The sequence below is a fragment of the Falco peregrinus genome, chromosome 8, assembly GCF_023634155.1.
Source record: "Falco peregrinus isolate bFalPer1 chromosome 8, bFalPer1.pri, whole genome shotgun sequence".
In the NCBI taxonomy this organism is placed as follows: Eukaryota; Metazoa; Chordata; class Aves; order Falconiformes; family Falconidae; genus Falco; species Falco peregrinus.
In genome coordinates, this window is record NC_073728.1 from 36,546,656 (window position 1) to 36,569,158 (window position 22,503).

The 22,503-nt window shown below is 39.7% G+C and overlaps 1 protein-coding gene across 18 annotated transcripts in view; it reads left to right on the forward strand.

Annotated features, from left to right (window-relative positions):
• The window catches only part of R3HDM1 (R3H domain containing 1), an 87,731-nt gene extending 67,194 nt beyond the window's left edge, over nucleotides 1–20,537 (forward strand). For 14 of the 18 annotated variants that reach the window (XM_055812395.1, XM_055812404.1, XM_055812407.1 and 11 more), the window contains 11 exons: nucleotides 1,811–2,071; nucleotides 3,450–3,570; nucleotides 8,508–8,662; nucleotides 9,214–9,362; nucleotides 11,614–11,717; nucleotides 12,335–12,502; nucleotides 15,215–15,384; nucleotides 15,594–15,744; nucleotides 17,173–17,255; nucleotides 18,040–18,124; nucleotides 19,111–20,537. In XM_055812395.1, coding sequence (XP_055668370.1) covers nucleotides 1,811–2,071; nucleotides 3,450–3,570; nucleotides 8,508–8,662; nucleotides 9,214–9,362; nucleotides 11,614–11,717; nucleotides 12,335–12,502; nucleotides 15,215–15,384; nucleotides 15,594–15,744; nucleotides 17,173–17,255; nucleotides 18,040–18,124; nucleotides 19,111–19,478 — 1,815 coding nt within the window. In that variant the 3' untranslated portion in view covers nucleotides 19,479–20,537. The remainder of the gene's footprint in view (nucleotides 1–1,810; nucleotides 2,072–3,449; nucleotides 3,571–8,507; nucleotides 8,663–9,213; nucleotides 9,363–11,613; nucleotides 11,718–12,334; nucleotides 12,503–15,214; nucleotides 15,385–15,593; nucleotides 15,745–17,172; nucleotides 17,256–18,039; nucleotides 18,125–19,110) is intronic. The other 4 variants (XM_055812406.1, XM_055812408.1, XM_055812413.1 and 1 more) reach the window with 2 other exon arrangements.
• Nucleotides 20,538–22,503: the final 1,966 nt, after the last annotated feature.

Genomic DNA, 22,503 nt, shown 5'->3' on the forward strand with positions numbered 1-22,503 from the left:
AATTCAGTAGTCTGCGTATAATTAAAAGTATATTGTAACTGTTATACGTACTTCAGGTATACAATTCGAAAAGGGAGTTGCACTTCATGGAGAGTGTTTTGTTATTAGCGATGTTGTTTCTCATGTTACTTTAGAGTTTGCATACATGTGGACTGCAGTCAGTGTAACTTACCTCATTAGTAATGAAAGGAGGATGGTTAATTAACCAGTGTGAGCTTCCTATGTGAGTTTAGCATGACTAAAGCGCTAGTTCAGGTGTCTCATGCCATGATTCGCTATTGTTGGGCATATGGTTGTTAGAGCAGAGAATGAAACTCCTTCCAGGCTTATAATAATTTCAAAGCATTTCACCTTGAGGAAATGGGTTCAAATACTAAGTGTGCCAGCAGTGTCAGAAATGTATTCCTGCCGACTGTAACGTCAGTAACACAGTGAAAAGGATTGATGGTCTGGGTTCGTAATCTAAATGCACCAACACATCTGAGCTGGTACAGGAAAGTCTGCTTTGGCCGTTTATCGGTGACACCACGTTTCAATGGTTAATCGTGCTTGTCCTATACACGGCACTGCAGGACAAACTGACTAGCCCAGAATTTACTCATATTGGTGGTATCACAGAAATAAGTGTGTATTGCTTGGGCTTACCCTTTGGACGTTTTAGAGGTAGTATTAATTCAGAATTAAATATCGGTATCTCTTCTCTAAACCAGGTGTTATGAAAAGCAGAATGTAAAATCCAATGTAGAAAAGCATTGTAGTTGTGTGAATAGGCGTCACTAAAGAATGCGATGCCAAAGGCAAAGTTAATTGACCTAACAAAAATAGGGCTTTTTAAGTGGCAAAATTATACTAAATATTTGCAGTGGTAATGAAGATTATCTTCAGCCTGGGAACTCTAAAATTTCATCATAAGATGTGAACGTAGCTAATCAGTAAAAGATGAAGCTTGCAATTTTTCTTGATTAACTCCTGTCATCTTCAGGATGATCTAAGAGACTATCAAGTGGTCTTAAAATATTTCTAATGTTCCTCTATGTTTGGAGAGTCCACTTCTGAAGTCTTAACCAAGATTTCCTGTTTAGCAAAAAAATACAATATTAGTGATCGCTTCTAATTTCCAGGATGTCGATAATTCGATGCTGATTTGCTTGTAAAAAAAATAAAATAAAAAATGTGGAGCTTGGGGTTACGGTAATAGAAGTTTCAAATTTCACAGGAGTCCTACAGCGCTCAGTGCAATCAGTATCATACTTTCAGATGTTAATACAATACAGATAGTAGGTAACCACTAGAATACATTTCTTGCAGCTGTTACTTAAATTAATCCTTGCATGTAGTATAATACCAAGTTAGAGGAATGTACCTTATTGCTCAGGATTAGAGCCTCATTAACTTAAGCTCTTAAAACCAAAAATGAATTTAGTAATACTAATGCCTTCTGCTATTTTAACGGGTGCTAGATGTTTTCACTCAAGCTTTGGAGCCCAATCTGGAAATGTTAGTGACACAAATTCTGACTATTTTTGACAATTGAATTCTTACAATAAGTAGAGGCAGATGTAATCCAAAAATATTTGCAGTGAAACAAGTGAAGTCTCTGAATGTGGATGTCCTCTCCTGCTGTCAGCCCTGAAAGATAACTTACTGCTGCGTTCCATCTTGTGCTTTCCTGTTATTCTGTGGCTGATGTTGCTAATGCAGAGTAACTGGAGATAGGCGTATCTGAAAGTGACTGAGATATCTGGCTGGTTTATTCTTGAATGTACATTTTTTCATGTCATTTTTCCTTTTTTTTTTTTAACTATTACAGCAAGACAACCTAGGATCACAATTTAGCCATATGAGTCTTGCCCGCCAGCCACCCGCTGACCCAGCTGAACCGCATACCGCTATGTTCCAGTCCACGGTAGTGCTCCAGCCCCCGCAGCAGCCTGGTTATATCATTGCAGCTGCTCCACCTCCACCACCCGCGGGCCAACCGGTTTCTGCTCCAGGCTACTCGACATCCAGCCACCCTGTTAACCAGCAAGTACTCCAGCAGCAGGGATACATGCAGCAACCTGTGCCACAGGTACAATGGCTCCATTTGTGTCCTCCCAAAAGCTATACGTAAAACCTCCTCATACTGCTGTATTAATGAGTAAAATGTATTATATGGTGTGGGGCTCCCTGTGAAGTTGCAGCTGTGCCCGTTTATTCTGCGGTTGGTTTTTTTTCTGGCTTGCATGCTTTGAAATCTATTACTTCAGTTTACTTGAGGAGCAATAATTACCCAGGTTTTCCTATTTACCTGTAGCTGGTAACACTCATGTTCTGCATAGTTTTCTATTTTTTTTTGGTGGAGATTGAAAATTTTTATTTCTACAGTGACAGTAGTAGTCAACTGTTAAAGAGGGAATGTATGTAGTGTAAGTATTTTTTTTAATTGTTAAACTATTTAACATTATCATAGAATCATTTAGGCTCAAAAAGACCTTTGAGATTATCAAGTCCAACCATTAACCTAGGACTGCCAGGCCCACCTTATCGCTAAGCACCGCATCTTTAAACACTTCCAGGGATGGGATTCCACCGCCTCCCCGGGCAGCCTGTCCCAGGGCTTGACCACCCTTTCGGGGAAGAAACTTTCCCCAGTCTCCAACCTCAGCCTCCCCTGGGGCAACCCGAGGCCGGTCCCCCCTGCCCTGTGGCTCGTTCCCTGGGAGAAGAGCCCGACCCCCCCTGCCCACAGCCCCTGCCGGGCAGTCGAGGGGGCGATAAGGTCTCCCCTCAGCCCCCCCCCTCTCCGGGCCAAACCCCCCCGGCTCCCCCAGCCGCTCCTCACCAGCCTCGTGCCCCAGCCCCTTCCCCAGCCCCCTGCCCGGCTCTGGGCACGCTCCAGCCCCCCACGTCCCCCCCCGCGCTGAGGGGCCCGCACCTGGCACAGGGGCCGAGGGGCGGCCGCGCCGGGGCCCAGCACCGGGGCCATACTCCGCTGCACTCGGCGCCGCTCCTTGGGCTCAGCCGTCCGGCCGGTCTCGTACCCGACACAGAATGCACCCGCCCCAGCCACGGCAGCCGGTTCCTCCGGGAGATGCTGCGGGAGACCCTGGCAAAGGCTTTACGAAGGCCCAGGCACAGCCCCCAGCCCCTCCCGCGCCCGCTGCGGGACTCTCCCTGTCACAGGAGGAGATCGGGGTCCCCGGCAGGACCTGCCTTCCATAACCCCGCGCCGGCTGGGCCGGATCCCCCGGCTGTCCCGCACGTGCCGCGGGATGGCACTCGGGGGGCTCTGCCCCGGCACCTGCCCCGGCACCGAGGTCAGGCTGACAGGCCTGCAGCTCCCTGGATTAGTTGCACCTCTTATAAATTTTCCATCTTTCTTTTATCGTGTCATTGGTTTTGTATTCAGGTGTCTGCCTGCTGTGTAAATTTGCAGGTAGTGAATATCTTTAATTGTTCATTTTTAGATGCCAGCTTGTTATTGTACCCCCAATCAGTATCCACACTCCAGTCAACAATATCGACCTGTTTCTGTCCATTACAACACGCAGCAAAACCAACCGCTGGCACAGCCCGGACAGCAGACAGGTTTGTTGAACCCTTTCAGCATTTCATTAGAACACCTCGTGTGCATTTTCTCCTGGTATTGCTTTTTAAACTTATTTTGCTGTAAAATGTCAAATAAGGTAGAAATTCAGATATGGGATGTGAACTGTAACTAACTGAAGGTGGGAAAATTTGAGTCAGTTGCTCATGAAACTTGAGATTTGAGCCATTGCTATGGGTGGCTCATGCTGTAATTTTACTTACAGGATAACGTATATATAATTATTAGTTGGGGTTTGTTTAGTTTAGAAATGTGTAATTTAAAAAACTTGCAAATTTGTTACTTTTTAGTCCCTTGCAAAGTAAGATGAATTAGTACTTTTAAATGAAGTAACATTGCAAAGATGTACCTTAACTGAAAGTTCTAACCAGAAGACACTCATTTTAGATGTTGTGGCATGAAAAGAGTCTTATGCAGAAGATACTGGCGATACTGTTTTGATTTCTCTTTCTGTCCAATGATGAAAAATGTCTGGGTATTGAATAAATATATAATGAGACAAGTGGTTAGAGCTAGTTTTCTGCTCCTCCTATTTTTAGTAAAGACTTTGCAACTGTTTCTGAGTTACAGCTTGATAACATTCATGGAAAGGTATTTGTCTTCTTTCTTTCCTGTTGTCTTTTTTGTCCTCATAAACTGTAACTGTAGCTACTATTATTCTGATAATCTGTACTTAAAAATATTGTTACAACTTTTTCATTAAGTTGTGTATTCCTGAAACAAATTTACTCCTGAGTAGTATCTTGACTCTCACGGTCAGAAGTTTCAGAAGTAACTGGTGATGTTTGGAGGGAGATATCCTTAAAAATCAGGCTTTTATACCATGTTTTAGTTGAATACATTAGACTTGATATCCTTTTGAGTTTCCGTCAGGAAGAAGGGGGTTTTAATTCCTCTTCCCACCCTACTATTGTTGCTCTACAGAAACAGGATGAAAGATCAGCTTTTACAAATACTAACTGGATTTCTTTATAGCTGTTCTGTGCAGTAGCCTGTAAGAGGGATGGCTGCCTCTTCTGCACTTCTAGGAATTGCTCCAATAGCAGCAACACTTGGAAGTTGTTATGCAGGGTTCAGTTCACAAATTCACATGGGATTATTCCATTGCAGAGTCATCAGGATGTGATGCCCACTTATGGTAGGGTTGTCAGATCACTTTAAAATACTGTTAGTACCTTCAGAGGTGAAAGTATATTGACATTTCTTCAAAGGAAACCAAATTACTGGCTTTTGCAACTTGTTTTGTCCGCTGCTGTTGAAGATGTATTATCCAACTGTATTACACAACCTGCTTTCCTTCCTCAGAATTGTTAATGCCTAGACCACTTAATAGCAAAAAGCTGAGGCTCCACTGGGGTGAGTTCCCCGTTTACGGGGACACCCTATGTGAATAGCACACAAATTCAGTTGCAGAGAGCCCAGTGTATGTATGTAGCTAAACAAAACTATCTGAATTTGAAAGCATGGGGTGACGGTGCGTCAGCACCAAGATGCAGAGGGAGGCATCTGTTGCTATTAGGTAAGTAAGTTTTTCTTGTATGTTTTTAGCTTTTTACATTTTAACTGAATTTCACTGCCTGTAATGCAGACAGAGTGAAAAGCATCAGCAGCTGAAATCTCCCTCTATGTCCTAGAAGAAATAAAATAAGCAAGCTGTGCAGACAGCTACTTTACTGCTTCCATAACGTACCTTGTACCTGTAACCCTGCCGTCAAGGGATCGCTTGTCAGGAGTGAAGGGGTGGTCTAGCCAATAATTCCATTCAATCCAGTTTGGTTACATGGCGTTTACTAGCACTGATGGCAGAGAGGAGTATTTCAATAGCAACTGCATAATCCGTGTTTAAGTCAAAATCTCTGAGTTGCTCCCTAGCCATACCTACCATACCAGGCTCTCATGTACAGGCAAATGTGAGGCTGCGTTCTAGAGACGGAAGGTTCCACGTCATGTTTTCTGTTCTGTAAACTGCTCATGAGATGGTGTGTTTTGGAATTAATCTCTCTTGTAGATTTATTTGAAACCATAAGTATTTTAATTAAGTTGACACAAAGCCACATCCAAAATGGTTGATGCTTGTTACAGTGGCTGGTTTTGAGACAAAAGGCAGCGTGTTACTTGGCTGATATAGCAATGTGTCTGGTCGAAAATGAGAATTAACAAATCTTGTATGACATAAAAGCCGTGGGTTTTATTCATCTTATAAAGTGGTTGCTAACTATGAAATAACTTTCCAAACAGAAATTTAGATAAAAGTTGACAGCTTCTGAGAGCGTGACAACTGAGGCCACTTTTGGTTTAATGTTACGGAGTGGCCTGACTTTACTTATGAGCTGTTGGATTCGGGGCCGTAACACTGTCTGAGAGGTTTACATTTCTCACAGTGAACCGGTCTCTTTTTCAGCTGCTTCCTGGCTTCCTTCTTAAAGGGGTTTCAGGTGACATATGGGGGGGGGGGGGGGGGGGGGGGGGCTCACTTTATAAAAAATGCTTTGGTTGCCCAAAAGATCTTGGGAGAAGAAAAGTCTCCGTTAAAAAAAAAAAAAAAAAAAAAAAAAGGCATTTCCCATTGCTATGATAATGTGGGCCTAATTACCGTGAGGCCTAACTACAGGTTGATTAAAAATGTTATCTGAACCACAGTTCCTGTAGGAACATCAGCTGAAGTTCAGCTAGCTTCTGCTTTGCAGTGGCCAGTGTTAAAACCATTACTACTATTATATTGCTGTAGTTGTAATAGTAGTAATTAAGCTAGACTCATAGCTTATTAACCAAGTGATTGTCCTTGCTTTTCTGTTCTGGAATGAAGGCTTTCTCGCTCTTAATGTGTAACTCAGAAGATGTATTTCTATATGCTGTAAGTTAACTTATATTAACAGTGATTTCTTTTTAATTATGTAAATAGAAGCACGCTTTTTTTAATCTGCTGTTCCAGGGTATTGCTGTGTAATGAGGCAATCTGCTGTGGCAGGTGTGGGGTTTCTGCTGAGCGCTGCATTTCTGTCACACCACTCTATGCAGAGGTGAAATTGTGAGGCTAAAAATAGAGCATTCTTTGGAACGCTGTGGGGAGCCTTCTTGGCAGTCAATTTATATTGTTCCAGTTCTCTCTGCTTGCAAAATTGATCATGTCTGTCTCTGGAAGTGCCAGAAAAAGCTGAAAAATATTCACAGCTACATTGCGGTTTCTGGGAAATGAGGGGTTTAGATTACGGAGGTATTGATTGGATCTGTCGTATACCGCGACTTCATATTCTGCTGCTTTTTCGGGGCCGTAGATCATTTTGTAACAAAGTACATTTAAGCATTTTGTTTATTGCAGACATGAGATGGATATTTGTGCACAGTTCAAACTTAAGACTTATTACTAATCCTAATTCAAGCGTGCCTTGTTCTGAAGTTGTGTCTAGTACTCTCAAAATATTTAGTGCCGTGAGTTTCTAATGAATAGCTCTTGGTTTTAACAAACTGAACCTTCTTCCCTTTAATTTTCTGAGGCAATATTAGATTATATTGACAGTCTTTTTTAGCCTTCATTGTCGCAATTTCTATAGAGACAGCCAGCTGAGACGGTTAATTCACAATGTTCATTGTACCCTGTATGTATGTAATCAATGAGCATTGGGGGGGTTGTTGACAAAAAAACGTGTTTTGTGTTAACCGAGTTATTGTCAAAATAGACCATACAAATTTTCTAAACACAGCTTTAAAAAAATCTGAGGTTTTGCAGCTGTGTTTGCTTTATTATAAATTCCATAGCAAGGTAGGGAACGTGGGGAATGTTCAGGGTCAGTAGAATGTGAATGTGTTCAAGATAAATACAGACTCTTTTTGCCATCAGTGCATCTTGACAAGCCCAGTTTTGTTATTCTGGAGCGATAACTGGCTTTGTCTCAGAAATACTGATAGTTATGGGGTTTTGCTGATGTGGTAAGTAGTGTGTACCTGTATAAGAGAATATGACAAAAAGAAATTCATTTGTGTTCTGCATGTGTTTTGATAATGGTAGCAGTTACCTACTATATGCTTTTTAATGAAAACCCAAACGCCCAAAAAAACAGGAGTTAAGATTGGACCTAATAAATGCACAGGCTCCCTGTTTGGCCCTCACACTCGGTTGGTTGGTTTTGGGGGGGGGTGTGGGGGGGTGTTTCTTTTGTGGATTGGGGATTTTTTAACCTTTTTTGAGCCTTTTGGGAAAGGTAGCAGAGGATACCAGTTTAAGCAATAATAAATTGTTGTAGAAGCACTATAGAGGGGTAAATAAGAAAACCCTTCTTTCCCCGCCCCCAAGATAACTTTGAATATAAAATGTCTTCCCCAATATACAAACGTGGGGTTTACCTGAAAGTTTTTTCTGGTTCCCAGTTGTTATTAGCATTACAGATTTCAATAGAAATTGCCCTTTTTAAAAAAATCTGCACACATGCCTTACACTAATTTTCTGGAAGTGTGATTCAGTTTTGAGTTAGTCAAGATGCTGTCAACCAGGGCACCTGAGGTACTAGTAGAATTTGGCATAACTGGAATTTCAAAATTTAAGTAACTAGAATGGCCTTGTTCATAATAATAGACAGTTAATTGGTTTTGATATTATCTAGCATGCTTTTCAAATGCTTTCGGCTTTCATCTGTCAAATCAAGGTGTTAATGCATGTAGCTTACTTAAGAGTGTAAATAAATATTGCAAGCATGTGAGAGCAGCATTGCAAATGGTATGTGTAGTATTTCATGCTGGATCCAAGGGAATAAATCTGTTAATTTTAATGTTGGCTTCTTTTTGTATGCATGATAAGTTCAACTTTTATGAAGTTACCAGATTAAAAAGCCATTGGAAAATGCTGCACATACGTTTTCACATAGGCAGCTGTGTATAAAATAAGCTCATTATTTCAAAATAAGATTTAAATGTATAATTTCAGGTTACCAGATTTTGCCTAACCAGCAGCAAAACTACCAGGGTTTAGTTGGAGTTCAGCAGTCTCAGAATCAAAATCTAGTCAGTGGCCAACACAACAACGTTGGGAATCAAATTCAAGGTGTGATTGTTCCATATCCTTCAGTGCCATCTTACCAGGTGGGTAACTTCTCAATCGCTCTAAGGTGTGGGTGATTTTATTTATTTATTTTTCAGTGCATTGCTTTGTAAATGGCAGAAAGCTGCAAGCAGGTGCCAAAGGTGGCTTTGGGGAGAGAAATTAACAAACAAAAACCCCACAATTGAAGTGAGAAGAAAATCTGTCAGAAGTGTACAAGTTCTAGTCCTGTTGAGAGCCAAGGGCTGTGTTAGTTGTGATTGAGAGGATAGGGAAGAAAAAGTTTGTAAGATTTCCCTCCTTACCACCGCACTTTCTGTTGCAGAGAAAATCTTTGTTAATTGATGGAGCCCTTTGGAACCAACATTTACATTTTGGAGGAAGAAGATTTTTTTTTTTTTTTTTTTTTTAAGTAAAGCATTGTTATTTCAACTACTGTTATTACTAGTCTTCTAGATTTAAGAGAACTCCAGTGGATCTTTCAGTTTCTGTTGTGTTGGGGTTTTTAAATTGTATATAAACTAGTTGATGGTCAAGAGGCAGAAGGAAATATTGTCTGCAGAAGAAAAGGTTAATGTGTTCTCAATTGTAGGTTTCGGTGCCTCAAGGTTCCCAAGCAGTGCCCCAGCAGACATATCAACAACCTGTTATAATTTCCAGTCAGTCAAATCAAGGATTGCCCGCAACAGGAATGCCAATTTACTACAGTGTCATTCCATCAGGTCAACAGAATAATTTAAGGTAAGTATCACTGAGTTACTTGGTTTCTCAGCCGGCAGGCTTAATTGCCTTGTAATAACTGACAGGACCTGCTATAGTACTGCATATATTAAAATGTATTTTGAAGGCAGACTTGCAGACACTTTATTATCTATTTACTTTTGTTCTTATGGAATTCACTAAAACAACTAGTATTGCTTTAATTGGGACATACTTGTTAGACTGGAAAACATTCTTTCCTTATCTCTTTCAGAGCTGCTTTACTAGTTTCACATCTTGAGTTTTCTGCACTCCTTTTTCTTATATGTGAAGCACCAGTATGTTCAGTAGCTGTGCCTTTTTGCAGTAACGTTTAAGATGATGATCCATATTCACTGGTTTTGTCAAAGACACTGCTTTAATAAGGTGTAGAAAAAAGATAATTTGAATCCCAAAAAAGACTGACTTTCTTCCTCTTTTGGAGCTTTCTCTGAAGGAGCTTAGCTTTGTCCATGTTGCTAACGAGGCCTGCTGGCACAAACCTGGCTATGAAACAAGTATAGGAACTTTTTTGATTTTGTTTTATAAGTAACTTTTTTTTTTTTTTCCACCTAATGTAATAACAACAAATTGGTCTACAGGTACAGGCTTCCCTGTGTATGCTGTGTGTTCCTAACACAATTTGAGTATTTTTCAGAACAGATAAGCAGATACCTAAATGAATTAACTAGGGTTAATGCTTGTTACAAATTTTTCTTTCTCTAGTTTTTTGAACTTAATATGCATAATTTAAAAATATCTTGCTTGCAGCTTTTAAAAAAGCAGCAACAGTATGAAGTTTGCTTCATCCTTTTGTGAGTGCAGAGACTTAAATAGTATTTGTGTCATGGCTGCATGCCTTCATCTACTTAAATCTGAATTCTTGTTCTTTGTGTCTGGAGGTTGCTTTTATCCTTTTCTTCTGTAGTTAGATGTGAGGTTCAGTGAAGTCATTGGTAGACATAATCCCAGGCTTTTTTTGAAGTAAATTTTGTTGCTTGATCTTCTGTGGCATTTAGAATGTCCCTCTCTTTTGAACAGGGAAACATTTGTTAGGAATTCAGAGCAGACTAGCAACTAATGACAGCATCTTGCTTTTATCAAAATAGTTACATTGCAGTACTCTGACAAGGACAGCGGAATACTGTTCTGCAGGAACTGAATAATCTCAAACCTCCAGATCACTATACAAGCTATAATCAGGAGACAGATGGGAAGCTGTGTGAAAGCATACATCCCATGCAGATATAAAACCATCTGGTTTAGTTTTCACTGAATTTAGTCTCCTTTAATGGAAGGGAATCTTTAAAATTACATAATTGAACTGTGGGATAAAGGATGGAACAAACTTCTTGTGACAACATATGTAAAATTGGGAAATCCAACAGGATTACACCTATGTTTTTCCACAATTTGAAGTAATTTTTTTTTTTTTCTCATTCCCTCAGAACATTTACTTAATCTGTTAGTACAGAAATGAAGTACAGGATTAATAGACACCATTCTGATTATGGTCCGCCAACCTGATGATCTGGCTCCGGCAGTATGCTCAGTTAGCGGTGTGATAGAATTTGCCTGTATTTGTTACTTATGTGTTTTTCCCCTGAATACCCTGAAAAATACCTGTCATAAATAAACTTCTAATGTTATCCTTCTGCTGCATATTACCAAAAAATGAAAGGTTCTTTATCCCCTTCAGTCACCTTCTTTTTCCCACACCCTGTTCATTAAAGCCACAGCAAGGCAGTTGTCTCTTTACGCTGTGTTACTTCACGCTGGAGCAGAGGTGCTTGTTTGGTGTGCTGAGTAAACTGGCTCAGCTGCGTGGGGCCAGCCTGCGACTGAGAGACTGCATCTGAAATCCTCATGGCAGGTTCTGTGGTGATCATTTAACTGAGACCTAATTCTGGTTAGTTGGGCAAAACAGTAAATTATGATTTTCTTGTTATTCTATGTGTCTTTACACCGATGTGCTATATTGACACAGAAACTGTATGTCAAAATCAGTGAATTAGTACAGCTTCTTAATGTATGCAGGGCATAAGCTTTTGCCAAGGAAGGTGCGAAAGTTCATTCTTCTGAAGAGTAAGTAGATTTGGGGTTAGAGGGGAATATTACTGATTTTAAAATTAAAAAAATCTGTGATTTGCAGTACGTGTAGACAGCAAATGCAGCAGTCATGATTACATAAATTAGTATAGCATAAATTCTTGTTAATCACGTTCTTTTTTTATCATTACGATTATTATTACAGTTCATCAGTAGGATATTTGCAGCCTCCTGGATCGGAGCAGATACAGTTTCCTCGAACAACATCACCATGCAACTCTCAGCAGCTTCAAGGACAGCAGTGTGCAGGTTGGGGGAATGAAGTTTTTATCGGAAGACTTCAAAAATGTCTAGCTGTTATTACAGTGGGTGATCGGATATTTGCTGTTAAGGGTTTGATTTAGAATTACTATTCTATTTCCTTCTGTGTTCCATTTTTGAAGTTATATTGGAGGCAGGTTAACTTGACATCTCAATTTGTTTGTCATTGAAAGCTCTCAAGTTGCTTTCTTAGAATTCAGTAATGTACATCGCAGTGCCTCGCGTGTCTGCTTGTGAGTTGAGGCAGACATGGGAACTACACGCTGTCAGCCGAATGACTTCGATCTTTCCCTGAACAGCTACGTGGGTCTGGAAAGTTTGAGATTTGGGGTTACATTTGCTAGGATGAGCAAGGTACGCACTGGAAGCAGTATACTTGGCTCTTCTACTCATGAAGCATTCTAGATTTCACTGAATAGAGTAGGAGCAGCGACTTTCTTAGGAGTTCCTGAGAAGAGGGTGAAAACTAAGCGTTCTGAGTTTGGATAGAGGGGAGAGGTAGCTTTGTGACCTGCTGAAAAGCTAAATGAAATACGCCGAAGCTTTGTGGGGTGTTCTGGTTTTGTTTTTTATGGTAGCCTTATTTACTGCTTTTACTTTCATAGTTTATAACAACCATTCAAGTCAGAAGCCATCACCTCCTACATTATTGCCACCTTCATCAAAGTCAAAGCCACAACAGGCTGCTTCCATTGTGCACTACAGCATAGTGTCTCCACCCTCATCATGTAAAAGTTCGCCCACTGGTCTTTCCATCATGCAGCCAATAAAAGGTATATTTTATTGGGGTTTTCATCTAAGCCATTCTGTCTAGAAATCTGTTGTAAACTATCAGATTGATTTCATGGCTAACTGCTAGAACAACTTCAACTTGAGCACCATCTCTGCAAAATACATTTTTCATAATTTTTCACCTGAATTGCTGTTACTGTAATTTTTAAAATGACAACTTGGAACCGAAGTGAAACAATAGTCAACTTCACGGGGGCAGCCTGCAGGCAGCCTGCAGCAGATCAGTGTCGCTTAGCAGAAGCACTTAAATCCAGTTCAGAATGTTTTGATTTACAAAGCATTTGGGCAATTTTTAGAAGGTGTATAAATAGCAGCCTCAATGACATGTGAAAACAGAGGTGACGCAGAGCTTGTATCCATGAAATGTTTATGAATGTTAATATCCAAACACTTAAAAATTCTGACTTTCCAACCATAAAGTTGATGGACTGGTCAGGAAATGAAGAGCACTAGGGCTGGCCTCCAAACAAGAGGTGACAGAACAGTCCTGTGATCGTAGCGGTACGGTCTTCACTTCACTGACAGGGAGTCTGATATGTTAGAGGTTTGGTTGGCCCACCAGGGGTAATCTCAAACGCTGCTATCTCAGTATTTTGCAAGCAGGCAATAGATGAAACAACCTTAGGTCAGTGACTGAGGTTCCACTACAGATGGCATGCTTCTTACAAACATTTATCTTTTAAGTTAATTTTAGAGCCTGTTTATTAGTAAATAGATAACATGCAGTTAAGTGGGAAGGTAGCTGAGTTAACAGTGTGTTATAGCTTATGGGCAGGTTTGGTTTTGTTTCCGTTTTGTTTCCATTTTGCTTGAAGTTTGTTTGGCTTTAAATCTAGAAGATTCTTATTTCAGGATGTGCAAAATTGGTCTCGCACTAGTTTGTTCTTCTACCTTCCTGACCTATCCTGGAAGTGCTGGTTTTATGCAGTTTTGAAGGCCTGGTTCAAACCTGTTAAACTGTGATTTAAAGAAGGCGGGGGAAGGGGGAAGCCCTCTAACACAGGGAGGACAAATTCTGAGAGAATCAAGAAAAACATGCTTTTCAGTAAGTGATGCTGAGATAATGAATCAAGGCCAGTGAGGGAAGGGTCATGAGGACATACGCAGACAAGCAGTGGAGTTGTGTTTCTTTTCATTTGAAAAAGTTATAGAGGACCAGACTGCAAACATGGGAAGCCTTGCAAGGATTTCTTCTGGGTTCTGACAGGTGATAAAGCGCCTGCAGACTGACTTAAGTGTTCTGTGACACTTCATTTTGTCAGGATGCTTGTTTAGGAAAAGAGTTCCACTTATTTTCATTTACTGAAATGCTGTGGAACTAGAAGTAGTAGAAAGTGAAAGTTTTTCTGGATGTATGAATTTCTCTTGTGCAGTTTAAGTAGCATTGTCAGATTGTAACACTATAGAAATATTCTTAATGTGGCTTTTATAGGGACAGAGCAGGGAATCTTAAATTTATACCCTCTGCCAAAGTTGGCCAGACACCTGATGCTTCCATTTCAGTCTGTAACACATGGGTAGAATTTCTTGCCATTAAAAAGAAAGTATAGATGTGAAAACATTGCTGATGTTATTTCATTTATTCTTATAAATATCAGTAGAGTAAATATTTCAGCATACAATTTACAAAAACTAATATAGTTTTAATATTATGATTCATTATTCTGCGTTGTTAGGCTTGCTTTTTGAAGGAGTCTCCTTTTTGTGAAGCACAGGGTAGCAAGAACAATAGCCCATTTTAAAAAATAGAGTATAAAATGAGCTCATCTTGTATCTGACTGCTCCTAACTGATGCTATGACGTAGGTAGTAAATTGAGAAGATTGTAGACTCCCTCTTTAAAGGTGGATGATTAAGTGATGTTTAAACGATGTGTTTTAATCATGGTTTCTGAGAAACGCTATAAACAGTGGGTAGAGCAGAGAGGGAAATTGCAGACAGCCACTTACAAGTAAACAGGACGTTATATAAAGTACCTGGGACAGAGCCAGGTCAGAGGGGGAAGACAGCTTCTCTGTCAGGCAGCCTCTCCTCATGTGAAAGCTCACGGAACAGCGCTGGCTGCTGAGCTGTTCCCCCCTGATTTGGGCATTTCTGTAGCTACCACAGCGGCTAAGTGGTACGATACGATGTTGAGATCAATTTGTGGTCTCTGCCCAGAAAAACGTTTCTATATAGAACTTGAAAATGAGGGTAATTTTGCCTCAGGCTAAAGATTGATTCCAGGGCTTTCCGATGCATGCCATTGTGTCAGAGTCTGTATTGCTCTGTATCATGTAAAACTAACCAGGTAACTTCTATTTCTAAATTAAGCATATTTTTGCTTAATATCACACGTTGGTCAACACATTGCTCTGACAGTAACTACAGTGAATGTTGAATACTTTCAACTACTATTGAATTGAATTATTTCTTTCAAAAATATTCTCGGTAATGAGTTTCAGTGGTTTCACTATCGCTTTCTAGTTCTGGGAAGCCTACTTAACTACCGCAGATTTAACTGGTATTGGAAATATAATTGTACAAAAGATACTGCTGTAGCTTTCTAGAATTCAGCAGCTTATTTAGCAAAACATTCATTATATTATATCCCCTTTTTTTTTTTTTTTCCTCTTAATTCACGTCAGTTCTGCTGAAATGAAAATCGGAATGCACGATGAACTAACTGTATCCTGCTGATCTCTTGTCTTGTAGCAGTAGCACCACCACCAGGTGGAGGAGTAGTAATGATGCAGCTCAATATACCTAACAATCCTCAGCCTCGGAACCATTCACCTCCGCAGTGGAAACAGAATAAATATTACTGTGATCATCAAAGGGGGCAGAAGGCCACAGAACTTAGCACTTTAGACAGTGCTGCACAGGTATGAGGCTTTTGTTTTGTTTTCCGGGATGACTTAAAATCCGCATAAATTGCATCTTCACGGAGGTTTTGAAAAGATTTTTGGGGAATAAGAGTCTGCTCTGATAATACTATTGTTTTAACTGTTACTTCAGTCTTTGAATGCTGTAGGTGGCGGTTAGCTTGTTCAGCGTGGTATTTTTTAAAACACTAACTTGTTGTTTATTCCAGTTGCAGCATAGTCCTCAACTGGGTAGTCCTGTCACCTCACCAGCCCAATCACCAGCACCAGCTCAGCTATCAAACATGAAGAACGTCCGTCCCACGTTAACACCTCTTTCTATCATGTCCCAGTTTTCTAGACCTTTTGTCCCTGGACAAGGTATATTTTCAGTTCACTCAAATAATTGTGTGTCTGTTTTCTAACTGAATGTTTTAAAATACAAGCTACATGAAGATTTTCTGACAAAACTGTGGCTCGCTTTAGCAGGAATGCTATTGAAGCAGGATCATCAAAATTATCCGCTCAAGCATCGTGTAGAATTCCACCTTCTCTCTCTGCACTGATACTGTCCCCCATATTCTCAAAAGCTTTTGGCGGTGTTATTTTGAGAGCTTCTATAACCCACTAGCTTTCCCATATGTGAAACTCCCCGTTTCAGCACTGAAAATATTAATGTTTGATACAGTTTAGCTTCAAGTTCTAAACATAACTCAAGAATCTGACACACATTATCACAAAGGCAATAATTTAGAGCTTTAAAGATGAAATAAATAATGTGGGACTAGCTGATCTTAATACCTTAGGTGGGCATATTGAATTTTTTGGGAAAGGATACAGAAATACAATGTTGAGATGAATGTTCTGCCAGACTCACTCGTTAGTGATGTGCTGAATCACACCACCACCGAAGCGGGAATTCTTCATTCTTTTATAGAGAAACTAGCGTGATGGGACTAGAGCCTCTAGCCAGTGCTGTTGCTGCTTCAATTAAGTATTTCAGATAGTGCCCATCCAAAGACAGAAATAATTCTTGAAGAATTTCAGTCCTCTGCTGCTATGTTAACTGAAAATAGAGAGGTTTTACTGAGATGTGATAGTTGATGATGTTTAAAAACCAAATCATAAAAAAACCCTTTGTCAGTGAGCAGAGATGTCCTGGTGTAATTCCCAAACTCAAAATTAATGGGTCTGGTTTACAGAAGTACTTTACAGAAACACTTGCAGAAAATTCTGTATGTCTTCCTTATTGATAAAGAAAACCATATTTTGTCTGTCTGATCTGCTGCATAATCTTTACGTCATTGCTTTGTATTCAGATGTAAAAATTCCAGGTTGCCTGCTATAAAGCATACCTCTCGAGTTTCTTAATCCTCTGTGGTTACTAAAGACTTCTCTTCCATTGTCTTTGTGGATCCTTGGAGCAGATAGGAATGTGAAGATGTACCTGGCTCTAATCAGGGATATAACCACAAAAATGATTTAATTAGTACACTGAGAGCTTTTGCCTTATTAAGCCCATTTTGAAATGAGAGGATTTAGATAAGACTGCAGTGAAGAAAAAATGTTGTGTTTTTCAGTGTAATCCCGAAATGCAAGAAAGCTTGTACCTTTTCACCTTGTGATCAGTATGTGACTGACTTACGTTTATTTAATCGTTCCAAATCTTACTTTGTTGCCCTAGCCAAATACACTGCTTTGTGCGTAGTTATTCTGCTTTTTTTTCCGTCTAAGATAGACATTGTAAGAGGAACTTGGATGAAGATGTCATGTAATGGAAAACCCCTTCTAATTACCTTTCTCTTTAAGGAGATGCCAGATACCCATTGCTTGGCCAACCCCTGCAATACAATCCACCATCTTTATTACGTGGACAAGTAACAAGCCAACAGGTATTAAAGAGAACAATGTCCTGGCAACACTGAGAAAAACAATTCAGGAGTACCACTGCACAACCACGAATAGGGGAATATGTTATTGCATTAGAGAAGTAGTGGAGTGGGAAGGTGCTTGCATTCCAGTAAAGGGTTTATTCTGTGTTAATACTTCCCATTGTTCTTTTTTGTTGTATTCTTAAAAAAAAAAAAAAAGACAAACATTTTCCTGAAATTTAGTGTTAGGCATAGTGTAGGTTATGGATTTTTTTTTTTTAAGCAATTCACCCGCAGTTCCAAAAGGAACGTTTGCTAAGAGGATTTTATTTTATTATTAAAAAATAGAAAATAGATGTGGGTATTTCCAAACAAAGAGTGGTTTTGTTTCCTGTAAGAGAAACAAAGCCAAAATATTAGTGTTAACCAAGCTAAAAAGTTTTGCTGTTTAATTTTGGGGGCGGGGACATACAGACCCCCTACCTCTACCTTGCTCAGTTCCACCAAAGATCAGCCAGAAGATGTGATGGTTGGGGGCGGGGGCTGGGTTCATCCAAGAAGTTTTAAGGCATTTTTTTTTCCCATCATTTCCTCCCTTTCCTCAGAAGCCAAGGATTGAATGTGCCTGACTGCAGGATTGCTAAACTCCAAGGCTAAAATTGGACATGAAAATCTTTTCTGTACCATGTTAGCACGGGTTATTTTCCAGACATTCCCCTGCATCATTTTTCACTGCGCTAACTTAGAAATTGTAAGATCCTGGGGCATTGTCATTAAAGTACATTGTTTATGTCAATCTCTCCAGTGTCAACCTGGAAACAGACATGGAAACAGGGGAAAGAAACCAGCAAAGAAGGCTGCTTCCGCAGATCTTGGTGCAGGAGAACCAGGTATAGAATTGCTGATTCACACAGTTCTCCAGAAAAATGAGTTAAGGTGATGGGCTGGGAATGTAGCAAGAGAAGCACAGGTGAGAAAAGGGCCAGAATGAAGAGTAACCGGACACCAATGGATGTGGCAAACACTGGAAACCTAAAGCTGGAGAGGGAGCCTTGATTTGGAGGGAGGGGAAGAGAAAGTGTAGATTTGAAGGCTGGAGAAAAGACCAGAGAGGGTCAGGATTGGACAGTACTAAAAGAAAAAGCAAGTTTGTCAGTTTACTGGATATAAGTTCTATTATATTGTTACATTAAATATTATTATATTAAATATACATCCCACTGCTTCCTTATACTTGCATGAAATGTGAAATCAAACCACAATTAGTTTGTGCTTTTTTTTTTTTTTCTTTTTTCTCCCTTCTAATATAAATAAGTGCATGGATTTGGGGGACTTACCAGGAGATATACAGATTACCTCCTTGGGGTTGGTAAAGATGTCACCCAAATAAAACCTGACATCATCTATCTTTGTATCTTTACTGGAAAGAATTTTTGTTCCAGGTGTTACCTACTATCAGCTCTTGCAGAAAGTTACAGATAAATGAGGTTTTTCTAAGAATTTACTGGGGAGGATATTTTGAGAGAAGACAGACTAGTTTTCTAGCACGCTGATGTGTGAAGCGTTAATGGGCAAAGCCAGTGAGATGCTATAGTGAGTTCTCAAACCTGCTGTAAAATTAGGTGTGATTATTTTATTATTTTTCCCTCTCTTGAGGGCCCTCTTTGTATTCTCAGCTTTTATTTGTGTACTTATAGCTATAAGCAGTTCTAAATGTGAAAGCAAAAGGCTTTCCAGAATACCGGAAAGGGAATGTGTGTGTATTTATTATCGGCCAACTGGAGATACAAGTATGAAATATAATTATTTTTCCATTGTGTGCATTGTATAGTTAAGTACAATGACCAATTTAGATTCCATGTTTTTCTTGTTTCAGTTGTGGGAAAAGTTCTAGAAATTACCGAACTGCCAGAGGGCATAACTCGTATGGAAGCAGAAAAACTATTTGGAGAACTTTTAAAAGTTGGTGCCAAGATTCGGTGGCTAAGGGATTCGCAGTGTCTACAAACACAGCAGCAGCACCATCGTCGTTACTGTGGCAGCGGAGACAGCAGCGTGAACACGGAGTCATCCAAACCTAGTGACTTGGCTTCCACTTACACGGTTCTAGCTACGTTCCCTACAATGTCAGCTGCTCAGAACGCGTTGAAGAAACAAAGTAGTACCTCAGTGAACAAGTTCAGGCTGAGAACGAGCAAGAAGCACTACGACTTTCATGTTCTGGAAAGGGCTAGTTCTCAGTAGCAGTGACATCAGTGGACACTCAGCCTTCACTACTTCAATGCCCTCCTCTCCTTGATTGGCATGATGTCATGGGGGTTCTGCTCTCTTCATAGAGACTCCCGGGATGTTTTGTCATGTGACATTAGCCACTGAAGAATAAATAACCCAGTGATCCAGCAAGATGAAGAAAAAAAAAAATACAGAGTTAATCCCGGACAGTAGCAAGGAATCATCTTTGAGACAAGCAGCTTTCTACAAGGAATGCTGTTGAAATGCCCCCTACTTTTATAGTAGTTTTGTTTTATATTTTTGAATTCTTGTATCAGATCCAAAGTTCTATTGTACAGCAAACATTCATAAGAATCCATATTCAGATTTGTATTTTATAATCCCTTTTCACAGCCAGCACACAGCTGTCCATTCCAAGGCAGGAACCTGAGGATTGGTGGAGAGGAAAGGAGAACCATTTTCAGTGATTTACACTCATTTTCTGGCAGACTACCCATATCTTCAAGTTAACCTGTTCTTTATCCCCTTTGGTTTTCTTTTCTTTTTCTTTTCTTTTTTTTTTTTTTTAAGGAAAAAAGTAACTAACTCCTTAAGATGGTGGTTTTCTTTTGAGATTCATTTGAGCAATATCAAAAGAAAATACGAGTAGGTTGTAGATGTGAGGGATTCACTTCTGATCCAACAAGTTTAATAATTATTTAAAGGGGAATATGAATAGGTTACAAAGAATGTTCACTGAATCACATTTTAATATTTCTTCTTTTTAGCAAAAGTGTGAAGAAACTCAAATGTATCTTCACAAGTGACAAAATGTTTGCACTTTAATTGTGTTCCCACCAGTATGGATCTCTTTCTCTTCCTTTTCACGCTAAGATAATTGTGTTTGATAAGTGCTGGAAACCTTTTTAATGGTTTTAAGTTTTCATCATTTGCAGATGCTCACTGGACATTAAAGATTCATTGCACATAAGTGAAACAAACTTTTTTTCAATTTGTGTAATTTGCAAGGCTGTACAATGTGTGCTGATGCAAGCCTTTTTCAGTTCAAGAAAATAAATGTTTACAAACAAACTTTTTCAGTGCACTTGTTTAAACTTCTAGGAGTCTTCTGAAACCTGGCTGAACACATTAATGGTTTGGATCCCTTCAAATGTGAGAAAAAATATTAGAACTTTTCAAAGAACCCACTATTGCTTTTCCTTTTCTTGAAGCATTTATTTGTTATCCTGCCCTTCATAATTTTTAAATGTTTCCCTATGTAAGTAAAAAGAGAGAAATTAATCAAATACTGTAAGGGACTGCTCCTGGTTTTTTTATTTTTAGCACAGGCACTGATTTGCAGTGTAGATGAGCAAGTGCTTGTTCCCTTAAGGCTGTTGCTTTGTAAACGATGCATTTGTAACTTCTGTAAGTGGAAATTAAAGGTAAACATTATGCTTAAAAACAAAAACATATTCCACAGAGGAAAAGTAAAGAGTATAGGTGCCTAAATCAGCATTAATTTTCATCTTCTATACAAAAAAATCCTTTCCCTGAGCAACCAAACACACACATGAAGTGGCAAGAACAGTCCTACACATGTTCTATTCTTAAATCCTTCATGTGATGAATCAAAGTACTTGGAAGAAAACTGACCCGTCTGGGAATAATGTAGCCTAATAAATTACATATATGGGACTTGATTCTGCAAAATGCTGTAGCAACAGGTATTTGCATGACTAAAGGTCAACTTGGGCTCAGATGCTCCCCTAAAACACAGGGGGAAATGTTCAGCTTCAAGTGGTGGCCGAAAGATAAATCTACTTACGCCTGTCTGCTTTTTTAAAAGGATGGTGGTACTTCGCATTTGAATTCTAACGCTACTACTTGACTGAATATACTACTTGAATGAGGGGATATATTTCTTCATCCTCGGGCTGGATTTCTGTAGTTTACTGCACCCAAAACCAAAGACGAGGAGAACCTCAGCTTATGCAGATTGTAGTATTTCCCTCCTCTGAATAGCACAGAGAGAACATGACTAACGCACAGATTCCATCACAGCCTCTTGTTGATTTCCAGTGCTAGTTTAAGATTATGGTTTTAATCCTGTAAGGTGGTTAACAGATTAAAGGACAGGTGTTGCAGCCACAGAGAGGCAGCTGCCTCCTGTGGCTAACACATTCCAGGACAAGACTTTCATGTATGTAAAGAGTCGTTCATAGCTGAGAGCTTTCACCTGTTCTGAATGACCTATGAATTAAATCTACCCTCAAATCAAGCCATTTCCAAAGGGCCCTGCATGTCTTGCTTCATTTAATAAACTCCCCATAATGACCAAAGAAGAAAATGTAACGAGAGAGGTAAGCATGGAGAATGCAAGCAATCCAAACAAAAGGAGGGGAACAGCACACTGATTAGGAATCCGGCCCAGCAAATATTTAATTCTTATCAAGTAAGTTGCAAACTTGAGTGCAGTGCAGACTGCCCTAGAAGAAAGAATTAGAACATTTAATAAGCCCACTGTGCTCTTATCCTGAATCTGATACCTACAGTTACTGCAGGCTGGTCACCCTTTCTGAGTATGTTTTCCTCAGAGTTAAACAGGGACAGGTGGGGGTTTTGGTGGGGCTTTTGGTTTGTTGTTTTTGTTTTAATCTGGATGCACTGATACGAGCCACACAGACACAAGTAACAGGACTCTGGAAGCATTAAAGGTCTCTGATGTCTACAGTGGGCACAGAATTCAAGTATTTCTGCTTTACAGTCTTGTTCATCCCTGATTTTGTGCTATTTTGTACTGTCTCTAGTAAGCAAACAGGGTGTAAACTCATCTAACCAAGGCCATTTGTACCTCCTGGCTTTCCTAGTTCTGCCCCTTTTGGTTCTCAAGTGTTCTCAACAAATCTAGTAGTCTAGTGTTTTTGAGCTTCCTGTCATTTACCATTAAACCCATAAGAATTGCGTGGGGATTTAAACTACATTGCAGTAATCTAATACATTTCAATTGGTTAGGAACATGTCTTACAACTTTTAAAGCTGAGGAAAAATCACTGGA